The sequence below is a fragment of the Salvia splendens genome, chromosome 16 (genome assembly GCF_004379255.2).
Source record: "Salvia splendens isolate huo1 chromosome 16, SspV2, whole genome shotgun sequence".
Lineage (NCBI taxonomy): Eukaryota > Viridiplantae > Streptophyta > Magnoliopsida > Lamiales > Lamiaceae > Salvia > Salvia splendens.
This window is the reverse complement of record NC_056047.1, coordinates 14,162,254-14,178,096: the sequence shown is the minus strand read 5'-3', so window position 1 is coordinate 14,178,096 and position 15,843 is coordinate 14,162,254. Positions and strand designations below refer to the sequence as shown.

The window sequence follows — 15,843 nt, the reverse complement described above, 5'->3', positions numbered from 1 at the left end:
AGTTTAAGATGTTAGAATTGGAGATTTTTTTTGAATTCAGAGTTAAGTTCAAATTAGATTCATACATTGTCTCTCTCTCTCTTTGTTTTTATATTTACGACATAGTTCAAATTAGATTCATATATTCTCTCTCTCTTTTTTTATATATATTTACGACGTAGTAATATTTGACTTATGCATTAGAATAATTTTTTGTATAAAATGTTTATCCACTTTTATAGTTGTATTTTTTATTTTTTAAATAGAGTATTAATTTTTATTATATTTATTCATTTATTTATTTATATATTAATTTATTGAGTATAGTATATATATAGGGTATAATGCAGCCCCTACTAATAATATTTTCTGCGTCCGCCACTGATTGAACCTCCTTCTACTAAAGCAATTCATATATCTTCAAGGGCGAGAATGTATGTAATAGTGCCATTGGTGTCTAATTGAGTTATAACCGAACCAGATTTGCAAAATCTGATAAAAATTGTGAAGCCACGTTGGGCGAAAATTGCTCAGTCATTCTCGAACACAGTTTTTCTATTTTAGTTCGTCCGTGAATAATAGTCTCAGTTCATAATTACCATAAATATAAATGGTAAAGATGACTAACAATCCACTAATTCATTATTCTACTAACTTTTTCCACGCATCTTTCTTAACATTTCTTTAAACTCATGTCAGAGTTGAATTTTAGGTGTAATCTTTGTTGACGTGAATTGAGATTTCAAGATGTATTGAGATTTAAATCGCTAAAAAGATGCGTGCCTAATCCAAAGTGTAATCACAAATAGCTTGAACTTAAACTTGGATTGAGATTTCAAGGTGGATTTCAATGTGGAGATGCAAAGATTCCATCTAAAATTCAACCCAATCGATAAACTAGAAAATTTGAAACTTCGCGATTTAATTAGTGGTTTCAAACTTTGTGGGATAGACCAAAGTTTGACCAAACTTGACGATTTAAATGGCTATGACATAACTTTATCAATTGTCTTATATTGATATACTTATGGCATATTCAACTTTACACCTTATTTGATAAAGTTATGCCATTATATTGATCATTATAATATATAAAATTAAAAGTTATATGCTTTGTATTGGAACTTAGTTATTACTATTATTTTTTTATAAAGTTTGAACGGTCTAATTAATATTCCACCCGTATTCTAAATTTTTTTTATAAAACAATATTAATTTTAATATAAAATTAGTAAAATAATAGTTCGATAGAATAATAAAGTGTGTTAGTGAAAAATGAGCCTCATCATATAAAGAAATAAATTTCGTAAAATATTTTTAGGAAATGACTAAAAAAGGAAAGAGTTTTTAAGAGTAACAGCAATATGAATATTAAAAGTATTTTATGATTTTCTCAAGCCGATAACAACAATTTATTTTATAATTACAGATTCTGAATGAATTTGAAAAATCTACTACTCCTTCCGTCCCAGAAATTTTGTCATATATTTTCATTTTCATATGTTCCACAAAATTTGTCAGATTTTACTTTTTACCATTTTTTGTAATGGACCCACATTCCACTAACTTATTCTCACTCATATTTTATTATAAAACTAATACTTTAAAAGTAGGACCCACGTCCTATCAACTTTTTCAGCTCATTTTCTATTACATTTCTTAAAACTCGTGGTCGATCAAACCGTGACAATATTTGAGGGATGTAAGGAGTACTCAATTACATATCCTTTCCTTCGCAATTCTCTACTTATACGGTAAATTTCTCTAGTAATTTCTCTAATTAGTATGTTTGATAGCTATGATATGGAATGAATTCTGTGCACTGTTCTGTATAAATTATGCTCTTCACCAGCATTCATCTTCTTCCATTGAAATAACAGTTGCAAGTATGAGTTTCCGTTGTTTTCTACTTGTGATCTGCATCTGCATATTCAATTTTGTAAAAGCAGAATGTTGAAGAAAACTTTCATATATTCATTCAAGTATATTACAAAGAAGGGAATTACACGCCTAAATAGGCATAGAAATAGCTACATATGGTATGATTTGCTATGATTTACCCTAGCTATAAATCAAGAAAGAATCACTCTTAATTGATTTCATAATCTTTGCATATCTTCCTTGATTTCTAACACTCCCCCTCAAGTTGAAGAATGGGATCTCCCATTTTCAACTTGCCCAATACTTCACAGAAGCTTCTTGCATCCACAGCTTTCGTGAGAATATCTGCTAACTGGTCTTTTGAACGAACAAACGTAAGGTCTATCACCCTTGCTTCTATATTCTCCTTGATGAAGTGGCGGTCTACTTCAATATGCTTCGTTCGATCGTGTTGTACTGGAATTTCAGATATACTGATCGCTGCTTTATTGTCTCAAAAGAGTTTGCACGGCTCTTTTGACATCAAGCCAAGTTCTGTCATTAACTTCTTCAGCCATAGGATCTCTGTCAATCCACTCTTGATCCTACAAAATTCTGTTTCTGCACTTGATAAGGCTACCACCTTTTGCTTCTTACTCCGCCAAGTCACAAGATTACCTCCCACGAAGGTAAAGTACCCTGCAGTCGACTTTCGGTCATTTGGATTCCCCGCCCAATCTGCATCGGTGAACCCATGCACCTCCAAGTTTCCATGGTTCTCGAATAAAATCTCGTATCCTGTTGTCCCCTTCAAGTAGCGCACAATTCTCAAGGCCGCTTCCCAGTGGTCGGCTTGAGGTTTATGCATAAACTGACTAACTACTCCCACGGCATATGCAATATCTGGTCTGGTATGAGAGAGATAGATAAGCTTACCCACCAGGCGTTGATATCTCGTTTGGTGCGTAAGTTCAGCCCCTTCAGTCAGTCGAAGACCATGGTTCTGCATCATGGGGGTTTCTGCAGGCTTGCAATCTAGCATTCCTATTTCCGTCAGGAGATCCAAAACATACTTTCGTTGGCTTATGAAAGTATGTTGAAGAAAGCTTTCGTATATTCATCCAAGTACATTACAAAGAAGAGAATTACACGCCTAAATAGGCATAGAAATATCTACATATGGTATGATTTACTATGATTTACCCTAGCTATAAATCAGGAAAGAATCACTCTTAATTGATTTCATAATCTTTGCATATCTTCCTTCATTTCTAAAGCAGAAGAAACTCTAGATCCTAAATGCATATAAAAATTGATGTAACTAATGCCATGCAAGAAGGCGTTAGTTACATCAAATTGATGCAGTGGCCAGTATTTTGTTGCAGCAATAGAGAACAATACACGAATAGTATTCATCTTAGCTACTGGTGAGAAAGTCTCTGCATAATCGACTCCATAGGTTTGAGTATAGCCTTTTGCTATTAACCTTGCTTTGTAGCGTTCAATAGACCCATCTGGTCTCCTCTTGATTGTGAACACCCAGCGGCATCCCACTAGTCCAGACCCCTATGGTCTCACACATACTTCTCGCGTCTTGTTTTTCATCAGTGCATTCATTTCTACAAGCATTGCCTCCCTCCAATGTTGAATTTTCATTGCTTCCTCCGCCGATCTGGGAATCTCTTCTTCCTCATACAGGGCCGCCATAAAGGCCCCTGCCATTTCTGTCAGATTTGCTTTAGCCAAATTTGCCACAGAATATATACTTTTCTTCGAGATACGTTCTGGACTGTACTGCTCGGGTGGAACACCCCTTGTGCTTCGATATGGAAGTGTGTATTGTCAAGTATCCCCGTCGATCACAACATTCTCTGTTGGCTCTGCGGCAGAGTCATCAGGAATATTTGTACTATTGATTCTAGTTTCAGTAATTACCTCAGATATCACTGGAGGAGGACTGTTAGGTGACGGCGATTGAGGAGGCTCTGCCGGTGACGAGACAGGCTCAGCGGCAGTACTAACTGTCTCTATTGGTTCCACGGCAGAGTCGCTTGGTAATGACATAAACCAGCTAAGGGGTCCACTTGACCTATCAATAGTTCTACTCTCCCCATGACCACTAAGGCTGATATAGTAATACTCACACTCCAAAAAATTGCAGTTCATGGTCGTTATTATCTTCCTACACGACGGATCAAAGCACCTATAACCCTTTTGATTGATCCCATATCCAAAAAAACACATTTTATGGCGCACGCGGAAAATTTTGTTCTCTCGTGTTTGGGAACATGAACATACACAGAACACCCAAATATTTTAAGAGGTAGGGTAAGAGGTTTGGGTATGTCGGCTAGTGAGGATAACAGTTGTAACGGCGTTTTCATTTTCAAGATTGTTGTAGGAAGACGGTTCACCAAATAAACAGATGTAGCAATTGCCTCAGGCCAAAGAAATTTCGGAACATTAGAGTCAAAAAACAAGGCACAAGTGATTTCCATAATTATTCTATTTTTCTTTTCGGCTACTCCATTTTCTTCGGGGGTATATGGGCACGAGTTTTGGTGAACTAACCCTTTATCCATGAAAAAATTTGACATTTCCCGATTGACGAACTCCCTCCCATTGTCAGGCCTAAGGACTTTGATGGTTGTCTGAAATTGAGTTTGGATTAGCGTGTAAAATAAGACAAATTTTTCATAAACCTCAGATTTGTGTTTTAAAAAATATACCCATGTCATTCTCGAACAATCATCCACAAATAACAAGAAATATCTAAAATCATGATCATCAGTAACGGGCGCAGGGCCGCAAACATCAGCATGTACTAAGGAAAAAAGACTCTTAACACAAGTTTCAGTAGACTTAAAAGATTGTCTATGGATTTTCGCCCAAGCACAAGATTCGCACTCAAAATCCTTAAGATGAGAAAAATTAGGAAAAAGCAGTTTAAAATAACTAAGAGATGGGTGACCTAAACGTCTGTGCCACAACACAACCAAGCGTCTCGAGCCGCAGATCCGTGAGCCAGCATTGCGGCACTGCCTTGGTAAGCCATCTCATCAACATAGTAGAGGCCTTGACGCTCAGTGCCACGCCTAATTATCCTCCTCATCCTAATATCCTGTAATACACAGAAATTGGGATGCATTAGTACTGTACAATTCAATTCCTTCGTCACGTGGCTAATAGACATCAACTTGTGTGATAATTTGGGAACACAGAGACAATTTGACAATTTTAACGTTGGTGAAATCTCAATTGTTCCACTCCCCTCTACCGAAGTTAATTCCCCATCTGCAGTTTGTATCTAATTTTTCATAGTACCACAAAAATTTACAAAATCATTTTTTATCATGTGTCATTGTGTCAGTCGCTCCACAATAAAAAATCCACCTTTTATCTTTTTCTCTAGACTTATGTTGCACAGTACATGCAATAGGCAGTTCATGCAATATTTCAAAGCTATTGAGACCGACTAATCTATCATCACATAATATGGGGTCATTTTTCGGATTAGTCAAAATATGAGGGGCAGACTGCAATGCATGGGGTGTATTATGCAATTTATGGACAAAGTGAGGATTAGGCGGAAAATCATAAAATGGGTAGGGTTTGCAAAACCCTAGCCCATTACCTCCTTCACCGATTCCGCCGCTCTCTGTCCCTCCGACCCGTCCAGCGAACACCGCCTGCCCCACCTCCTCTCCTCGTCTGCCGCCGCCACTGCTTAGAGTTCCACCTTCAGCACTCCGCCCACGGGCGACGCTCTCTACTCCGCCGATTTCCTCCACTCCGATGGCTAATTTGGCCTTCCCTTTTTGACTCTCATCCCACCATTCCGGGAATCCGACCAGTTTGAAGCAAGTTTCCCGGGTGTGTTTGTTCATCCCGCAGTTTGAGCACCATAGCTTGGTTTTGTCCGGTTTGGTTGCTCCGCGGCGGCTGTTGGTGGCGGCGAGGTGTTGTCCAGGACGGAGCGGCGCCTGCCGACGACATGATTTTTAGCCGTGTGGCTTCCCGTTTCACCCAGCCGTATGCAACATCTACTGGAGGCGTTGGGCTTTCTTTGAGGATCCTCTTCTGGTTCCTTCGAATTGGGGGTTTAATCCCGCCAAGAACTTGTATAATCTCCTTTGATTGATGATGTTTCGATACTCACCGATTTCTTTATCGCAGCTGGTGATGGTCTTGGTTTGGCATCGATCAATTTCGATCCATACTCCGTGCAAGGTTCTCCAGTAGGTTTCCAGATCCATGTCCCCTTGGACAATCCGGGTGGCCTTATCCTCCAAATCGTATATCATATACGCATCCGACGTACTCTGGTACGTCACGGCCAGGCTTTCCCAAATCGCCTTTGTACTTTGGTTGTGTGCGAAATCTCCGACAATCTCGATCTCCTTATTGTCCACGATCCAGGAGAAGACCACTAAATCGGTCTCCTCCCACTCCAGATACTCTTTATCGGTTGGTTTTGGGGGTTCCGGCACTCCGGTGATGTGCCGCAATGCCCTCCTGCTTCCGATGGCCCCTCGTATCAGCCGAGCCCATAGTGGATAGTTTCCATTTAGCTTGAATGCTACTGTAACATTCTTGCTTGCTTTGAGTCTGATGTCGTCGGTTTTAACATCTTCTTCTTCTGACATTTTTCAGGTCCGGTTGTCCGCCTTCTGGTCGGGACAGGTATATGGCGATGATGAATTTATCTTCTGAGCCTTTGATTATTTTGCTCTGATACCATGTTGAAGAAAGCTTTCATATATTCATCCAAGTATATTACAGAGAAGGGAATTATACGCCTAAATAGGCATAGAAATATCTACATATGGTATGATTTACTATGATTTACCCTAGCTATAAATCAGGAAAGAATCACTCTTAATTGATTTCATAATCTTTGCATATCTTCCTTCATTTCTAAAGCAGAAGAAACTCTAGATACGTACATAGTCCACATCCATCCCCAAATCAACAATATTAATGACGAGCTCGAGCCACGTGTTATCCATAGCTATAACCACGTTTTCTCAGGTTTCTCAGCAAGACTATCAGCAGCCGAAGTGAAAGCCATGGAAAATACAGAAGGCTTCGTGTCGGTGCGCCGTGAAAAAGTTTACGAGCTCGACACCATCCGCACTCCTAACTTCTTGGGACTGAACCACAACGCCGGTTTCTGGAATTCTTCCAATTACGGAAAGGGTGTCATAATCGGCATCCTAGACTCCGGGATCACACCGGGCCATCCCTCATTCAGCGACGAGGGGGTCCCGCCCCCTCCCGCCAAATGGAAGGGGCAGTGTCACTTCAAATCCTCGGCCTGTAACAACAAGCTCATCGGAGTGCGAAGCTTCCTCGCCGAGAGCCCGACCCTGCCGATGAACACGGCCACGGCACGCACATTTCCAGCACGGCCGGTGGGAATTTCGTCAGAGGGAACAGCTCGGTGTTTGGAGTCGCGCCGCTAGCTCATGTGGCCATGTACAGAGTCTGCGGAGACAGGGACTGCCCCGCGAGCGCCGGGAACAGGGGACCTTCCTCTTATACCGTCTCCAACTCTGCACCGTGGGTCCTCACTGTCGGTGCTAGCACTATTGATAGGAAATTGGCGGCGACGGTAGTGCTCGGAGACGGCCAGAAATTGGGTGGGAAGCGGTGTCCCAGCCGCCTAACTTCTCATCCGCTGATTTGGCATTGGTTTTTCCTGGCGCCACAAATACTACTTCTTCCGAAAGGCGAGGTTATTCATGCAAAATTTTTGTCCTAAAATCAATTGGCCAATTGGAGTGACGAATTAAACTTATAGTATAATAATTTCAGTTCTCTTTTTACACGATGTGATTATATTTAATTTTTTTTCATTTGCCAACAGGTTGCCGGAAAGATTGTCATGTGTGAAAGGGGCGGACCAATTGCCACAGCTGCTAAATACGAGAAGAAAGCCGATGGTGCAGCCATGATTTTGATGAACGGAGTATCCGCAGGCTACAGTTTTAATTTAGTAGCCAATCAAACTCTCCCCATGTTGCAGCCCAGCTTCAAAGATGCAGACAAAATCAAAACCTACATAAAAAGGATTTCCGCTCCAACCGCCAAAATCATGTTCGATCACCATGCCCCATTCGTAGCATCCTTTTCGTCACGAGGCCCGAACAAACAAAACCGTGGAATCCTAAAACCCGACATCAATGAACTCGGAAGCAACATTCTCGCAGCTTGGATTAGAAACGCTGGCCAATACAACATCACCTCGGGCACCTCCATATCGTGCCCTCATCTCAGCGGTGTGGCGGCGCTGCTGAAGAGCACGCACCCAGACTGGTCGCCAGCTGCAGTGAAGTCCGTCATCATGACCACCGCGGACCGCGTCAACCGCGGTGGCCAACCAATTGAAGATCAAAACCACCTTGCTGCTGACCCTTACTCAATAGGCAGTGGCCATGTCAATAATCCTGGTCTGGTTTACGACCTTAAACCTGTAAAAATCATGGATTAAATATGCCCGGTCAATGGATTTTGACCAAATAATAAATGTGACGAGACATTTAATTTTGTGAAATTAAATGACATAGCGTTGATCTACATTTTACGTAGATAAATGTAGTATATTCACTTTCTCAAATCCGATTTCCGGTGAGTGAGAAATAGTGGATTAAAGTTGGACATAATTAGCTTTTAATTAAAGCTTGGAGTTGGAGCTTAGGGAATAATTAACTAGTGTTAATTATCCCACATTGGAGGATTAACACATCTTTTAATGTGCTTAAATTAAGTGCCTTTATGTTACTTAATAATTATAGTGGACCAAGATGGGTGAAAGAGCCCACACGCGCGCACACGCGCGCGCCGCCGCCGCCGCCCGCCCGCCCGAGCCTGAGCCCGTGCCCGTGCCCGTGCTCGCGGTTGCGGTCGCGGGCCGCGGGCCTGGGCCCGGGCCCGATCCCGATCTCGATCTTGATCTTGATCTTGATCTTGGACTTGGACTTGGACTTGGACTTGGCAATTGGTCTTTGGGTGGTCTTTAGGCTTGGTGCTTGGCCCAAACTAATCTTTTTAGACCACCGCCGAGTCAGCAGTCCAAGTGGTTTGACACGTCGTCAAGCGAGGCACAGTCACGGCTGCCACATAAGAAATCCACACGCTCCACACGCGAAAGGCACACTCCTGCCACACGCTCGTAACCGCCGGCGGTTACGAATCTGCCATGATGAGCCTTCATGGCTTGGTTGACCCTGCATGGTGGCTTGGCCTATAAATAGGCTAGCCATACCACTGCATTAGGATACACATACAAGCATTCTCTGCATAAGCTCTCTCCCTCTCTCTGCATTGTCCTTCTGTCGAAGCTCTGCCCTCTCCTCTATCCAGTTCGCCGGAGCTCTGCTGATTGCGGTGCTGCATCAAAAGAGACGTAGCCGTTTTACCTTTGGGGACGACACGCCAAACCGAGAGCACTACCGGGGCGTATCTCGTCTTGCGGGAAGAGGCCTCCTCGACTCGGCTATCATACCATACTGAAACCAACAATCGCAAGACGAGATATAACTGCCTTTGAAGCAATTTGGACCACTAAACTGAACTAAAACTTTCGAAACTTTAAACACCTTTGCTGGAGATGACGACTGAATCCAACACCGCTGCTGCCACCACCACCACCGCCATTTCCTCCTCCATGGCGACCACTGGACCTGTCGACACTTCATCGATTCCGTCGATGATGCCAACCCCTGGGTTCTATCCATCTTCATCAACAACCCCTTGGGTGTATGTTAACACCCATGGGCTCACTGGTGGATCCACCTCGAGTGGATTGGTTGGTTCCACTTTTAGTGGTTCCTTCGGATCCTTTAATGGATCGAGTGCTGGGGCCTTCGGGTCTCACACGAATGCTGGGGCCTTCGGGTCTCATGCGGGTGCTAGTCCCTTCGGGGATAGTGCGACCATGGCAGGCTCTGTGCCCAACATGAATGGTGGGGGCTCTATGCCCAACCATGTTGTTGGCTCCTTCGGGGGCAACGGAATTGGTTCCTTCCATGGACCAAGTTCGGCACCTTTGGCACCAAGAATGATGCCACCTGCCGAGAAACCACCCAAGTTTGGAGGATCTGACTTCAAGAGGTGGTACCAAAAGATGTTGTTCTACTTGACAACATTGGGCGTCGCCAACTTCCTCACGGAGAACGAGCCGCCCGTGCCAAGTGACCAAGAGACGAGGCTCGAAGTTATGGCGGACTATGAGGCTTGGAGGAAAGGAGATTATCTTTGTAAAAATTTCATTCTAAGTGCTTTAGATGATAGTTTGTACAATGTATACTCCAATGTAACCACATCTAAACAAATGTGGGAAAGCCTAGAAAAGAAATATAGCATAGATAATGCTGCAGGGACTGAACAAGTTGTAGCATCCAAATTTATGGACTACAAGATGGTCGACTCTCGACCCATCATGGAGCAAGTCCAAGAGCTCCAAATGATCATCCACGCATTAGTGGCTGAAGGGATGACCTTGCCCGATAAATTCCTAAAGTGCACGATCATTGACAAGCTTCCTCCCAGCTGGAAGGACTTCAAGAGCTATCTTAAGCACAAGCGAAAACAGATGACCCTTGAAGACTTGATCGTGAAGTTGCGCATTGAGGCTGATGTGCGCAAAAGCGACCAAAAGGCTAAGGGCTTCACCCCACTTGAAGCCAAAGCCAATCTGTTGGAACGGGGCGGTCCCTCCAACAAACGCCCTCGCCCCAACCGTCCAAGCGACAAAGGGAAGGGAAAGCAGCCTTCAAAGAAGTTTGAAGGCGACTGCTACAAATGTGGCAAACAAGGCCACTTTGCTAAAGACTGCCGCAGCAAGAAGAAGAAGCCGGCTGCCCACGTCGTTGAGAAGGAGTTCAAGGACTGGGATGAAAACGACCTCATTGCTGTGGTCACCGAAGAGGTTAACCTTGTGGATAACAAGGGTGGCTGGTACATCGACACCGGCGCTACTGCTCATGTCTGCTCAGATAGGAGCAAGTTTGCCTCCTACACTGCTGCTGAAGGGAGGAAGATCAACATGGGGAATAAAGCATCGTCCGAAGTCCTCGGCGTTGGTAACGTGATTCTCATGATGACGTCTGGCGTCACGATCACTTTGAAGGATGTGCTGCATGTCCCGGACATCCGCAAGAACCTAGTGTCAGGATCAATACTAGTTATAAGGGGTTTAAACTTGTATTTGAGTCTGATAGGTTTACTTTGTATAAGTTTGGAAAATCCCTCGGAAAAGGTTATGTAACCGATGGGCTTTTCAAGCTTAGTGTGGCAACTCGCAGTGTTGCAAAGCCTTTGGCTAATAAAAATAAAGCATCTACTTCCCCTTACTTGACTGAGTGTTCAAATTTGTGGCATTGTAGATTGGGACATGTAAATTCAAAAGCCATTAAAAGATTAGTAAATTTAGATTTACTAAAGGCTAATGAATTGGATATCCAAGATAAATGTGAAATTTGTCTTGAAGCAAAAATGACTAAGTTGCCGTTTCACTCGGTTGAACGAAGCACAAAACCCCTTGAATTAATTCACACGGACGTATGTGATTTAAAGATGGTGCAAACTAGAGGTGGTAAAAAGTACTTTATCACTTTCATAGATGATTGCACAAGGTATTGCTACATTTATCTTTTAAGAAGTAAAGATGAAGCAATAGAAGCGTTCAAAAGTTATAAGAACGAAGTTGAGAATCAACTTGGTTGTAAAATCAAAACGATTCGAAGCGATAGAGGAGGCGAATATGTAGCCCAGTTTGAGGAATTATGCAACTAAAGTGGTATAATCCATCAAACGACTGCACCATATTCACCACAATCTAATGGTGTTGCAGAACGCAAAAATCGAACTCTAAAAGAGATGATGAATGCACTGCTTCTAACATCAGGATTACCACATAACATGTGGGGGAAGCTGTTTTGACAGCCAACTATATCTTGAATAAGATCCCTCTCAAAGGAAAAGATGTTACTCCTTATGAGCTGTAGAAAGGAATGAAGCCATCCTACAAATACCTCAAAGTGTGGGGGTGTTTGGCAAAGGTGATGGTTCCTCCGCCCAAAGAAGTTACAATCGGACCTAAGACGGTTGATTGCATCTTCATTGGATATGCACTTAATAGTAGTGCATATCGATTTGTTGTTCACAAGTCCGAAATATCGACTATAACAGTAGGGACAACAATTGAGTCAAGGAATGTCGTATTTCTCGAAAATACATTTCCTTGCAAAGACAAAGAAAAGGTCGTAACCAATTCTGAGACAAGAATTGAAGAAGAAGCCACTAGTTCTAAACCAGTGGAAGAAGAAGTCACTAGTTCTAAATCAGCGGATGAGGAACCTAAATCGCGCAAGCGTGCAAGGTCCGATCCGAATGATACAATACTAAGACGTGGTAATAGGGGTCAGAACACCAAAAACATTTGGTCCTGACTACATTGCTTTTATGTTAGATGAAGAACCGACATCTATAAAAGTAGCATTCGATGGCCCAGACGGGTTACATTGGAGAGAAGCTGTTCAAAGCGAAATTGATTCAATTTTGCTAAACCACACTTGGGTGTTGGTTGATTTGCCCGAAGGTGCTAAACCTTTAGGATGCAAATGGGTCCTTAAAAGAAAGTTTAAGGCCGATGGAACAGTAGATAAGTATAAAGCCCGATTAGTAGTAAAGGGTTTTAAACAAAAGGAAGGACATGACTTCTTCGATACATATTCACCTGTAACAAGGATTACATCTATCCGAGTGCTTCTCGCTATTGCTGCATTGCACAATCTTGAGATTCATCAAATGGATGTAAAGACCGCGTTTCTAAATGGTGAATTAGAAGATGAAATATATATGGAGCAACCCGAAGGGTTTGTAGTACCTGGACAAGAGAAAAAGGTATACAAGCTCGTAAAGTCTCAATATGGATTGAAACAAGCGTCATTGCAGTGGCACTTGAAGTTTGATAATGTGATGTTATCAAATGGGTTTAAAATCAACGAGTGTGACAAATGTGTCTACATCAAGAGCACTAATAACGGCCATGTTATAGTGTGTTTATACGTTGATGATATGTTAATCTTGGGTAGTAACACTTAAGTAATTAACGATACAAAGGTCATGTTAAAGAGAAACTTTGACATGAAAGACATGGGTCTAGCCGATGTAATTCTTGGAATGAAGATTCTAAGAACGTCTGATGGAATCATCTTAACACAATCACATTATGTTGAGAAGAGATTGAATAAATTCAAAGTCTATGATGGCGCGCCGGTTAAGACTCCAATTGAACTCGACGTTCACTTGAGCAAAAACAAAGGCGAGCCCGTTGCACAAGAAGAGTATGCACGGGTCATCGGGTGCATTATGTACTTGACTAATTGCACTCGACCTGACATTGCTTGTGCCGTGAACAAGTTGAGTCGTTACACGAGCAATCCAAGCAAAGAGCATTGGAGAGCTCTTGTGAGGGTTTTGAGATATTTAAAACATACTCAAAATCTTGGGCTACACTTCTCGAGATACCCCCCGGTACTTGAAGGGTACTGTGATGCCAATTGGATATCCGATAATAGAGACTCACTTTCAACAAGTGGATACGTCTTTACTATTGGGGGTGGAGTTGTATCGTGGAAATCCACAAAACAGACATGTATAGCCCGATCAACAATGGAATCAGAGTTCATTGCCTTAGATAAGGCTGGTGAGGAAGCCGAGTGGCTTAAGAACTTCCTTGAAGACATTCCATGTTGGTCTAAGCCAGTGCCACCAGTGCTAATCCACTGCGATAGCCAAGCGGCGATTGGAAGGGCAAACAATGGCTTCTATAACGGTAAGTCTCGACATATACGTCGACGACATAACACCGTGAGACATTTGATCACAACTGGCGTGATTACAATTGACTATGTGAAGTCAATAGATAATCTAGCGGATCCGCTAACCAAAGGGTTAAACCGTGATCAAATGAATAAGTTGCTAGAGGGAATGGGTTTGAAATCCACAAACTAAAGAATTATCATAGTGGTAACCCAACCATGATGACTGGAGATCCCAAGAACTTGGTTCAAAGGGACAACTAAGCTATGAGAGTTCATGAGAAACACTCAACTATATCCATTCCCTAGAGAGCAACAGAGTGTTGGAGAACTTGCCTAGTGGTAAAGGCCAAGTCTATGACTTCTAATGGTTCTTAAGAATCTCAAAGAGATGGAGTTCTCAAAGAGACCAAGTATGGCAAGATACTTGACTAAGAATCACCTATGTAAGTGCGAAGTGTGGTCGCTTCATAAAACACACTTATGAATCCAAAGTGGTGTCCAAGACCGCAATGGACACAAAACGTGAGAACGGATGAGGTTGAGGTGTTTAAGCGTTAACACCATTATCTCGGTGCACGCCGTGGGGGATTAGTTCAAAGCATCGCGCTACTAAGCCGCCTGTGTATCCAATGGTGTCGACTATGGAGGGTTCAAAGCCAACAACTACCTATCCCTATGCTTATATACCTCTCGAGGGTTGAGCTTGTGTCTGCATGCATATGCATTTGGCTATTTCCACTCATGTGGGGGATTGTAAAAATCATGGATTAAATATGCCTGGTCAATGGATTTTGACCAAATAATAAATGTGACGAGACAGTTAATTTTGTGAAATTAAATGACATAGCGTTGATCTACATTTTACGTAGATAAATGTAGTATATTCACTTTCTCAAATCCGATTTCCGGTGAGTGAGAAATAGTGGATTAAAGTTGGGCATAATTAGCTTTTAATTAAAGCTTGGAGTTGGAGCTTAGGGAATAAATAATTAGTGTTAATTATCCCACATTGGAGGATTAACACATCTTTTAATGTGCTTAAATTAAGTGCCTTTATGTTACTTAATAATTATAGTGGATCAAGATGGGTGAAAGAGCCCACACGCGCGCGCCGCCGCCGCCGCCCGCCCGCCCGAGCCTGAGCCCGTGTTCGTGCCCGTGCTCGCGGTCGCGGTCACGGGCCGCGGGCCTCTGGCCCGGGCCCGGGCCCGATTCCGATCCCGATCTCGATCTTGATCTTGGACTTAGACTTGGACTTGGATCTTGGCAATTGGTCTTTGGGCTTGGTGCTTGGCCCAAACTAATCTTTTTAGACCACCACCGAGTCAGCAGTCCAAGTGGCTTGACACGTCGTCAAGCGAGGCACAGTCACGGCTGCCACATAAGAAATCCACACGCTCCACACGCGAAAGGCACACTCCTGCCACACGCTCGTAACCGCCGGCGGTTACGAATCTGCCATGATGAGCCTTCATGGCTTGGTTGACCCTGCATGGTTGCTTGGCCTATAAATAGGCTAGTCATACCACTGCATTAGGATACACATACAAGCATTCTCTGCATAAGCTCTCTCCCTCTCTCTGCATTGTCCTTCTGTCGAAGCTCTGCCCTCTCCTCTATCCAGTTCGCCGGAGCTCTGCTAATTGCGGTGTTGCATCAAAAGAGACGTAGCCGTTTTACCTTTGGGGACGACACGCCAAACCGAGAGCACTACCGGGGCATATCTCGTCTTGCGGGAAGAGGCCTCCTCGACTCGGCTATCATACCATACTGAAACCAACAAAACCAAAGACCTATATTCCCTCTACTTGTGTGGCATGAATTACACCGACCGCAAGTCAGCATCATCGAGGGTGAATTGCTCAAATGTGAAGTCTATTGAAGATGCAGAACTGAACTATCCATCGTTTTCAATCAATCTTGGATCATCGCGTATACAAGGACGGTTACAAGTGTTGGTGGATCGAATTCCGCATATCATGTGGAGATTGTTGCGCCACCAAAGGTGAGTGTGAGCGTGGAGCCAACGCCAACTTTATTCTCTAAAGTGAGCTTCACCCGCTTATCTATTTCTGCCGATCACTTGGTCGCCTCTCCGATCGCAGTTACATATCAACATCATTAACCACTTCTTCAACTTCAAGCATTCTCAAACGGGCACTATAATAAAATT

The 15,843-nt window shown here is 42.9% G+C and overlaps 1 protein-coding gene and 1 pseudogene across 1 annotated transcript; one reads left to right on the top strand and one right to left on the bottom strand.

The window, feature by feature from the left end:
* Positions 1 to 2,353: 2,353 nt before the first annotated feature.
* Positions 2,354 to 2,881, bottom strand: LOC121770220 (secreted RxLR effector protein 161-like). Its single transcript, XM_042166991.1, has one exon. The coding sequence runs from the start codon at positions 2,879 to 2,881 to the stop codon at positions 2,354 to 2,356; it is 528 nt and encodes a 175-aa protein (XP_042022925.1).
* A 3,697-nt stretch (positions 2,882 to 6,578) lies between these two features.
* On the top strand, positions 6,579 to 15,795 carry LOC121770219 (annotated as a pseudogene).
* Positions 15,796 to 15,843: the final 48 nt, after the last annotated feature.

Excerpts from the sequence above, each read along its gene's own strand:
- LOC121770220 (XM_042166991.1), bottom strand. The coding sequence starts at position 2,881 with ATGCTAGATTGCAAGCCTGCAGAAACCCCCATGATGCAGAACCATGGT.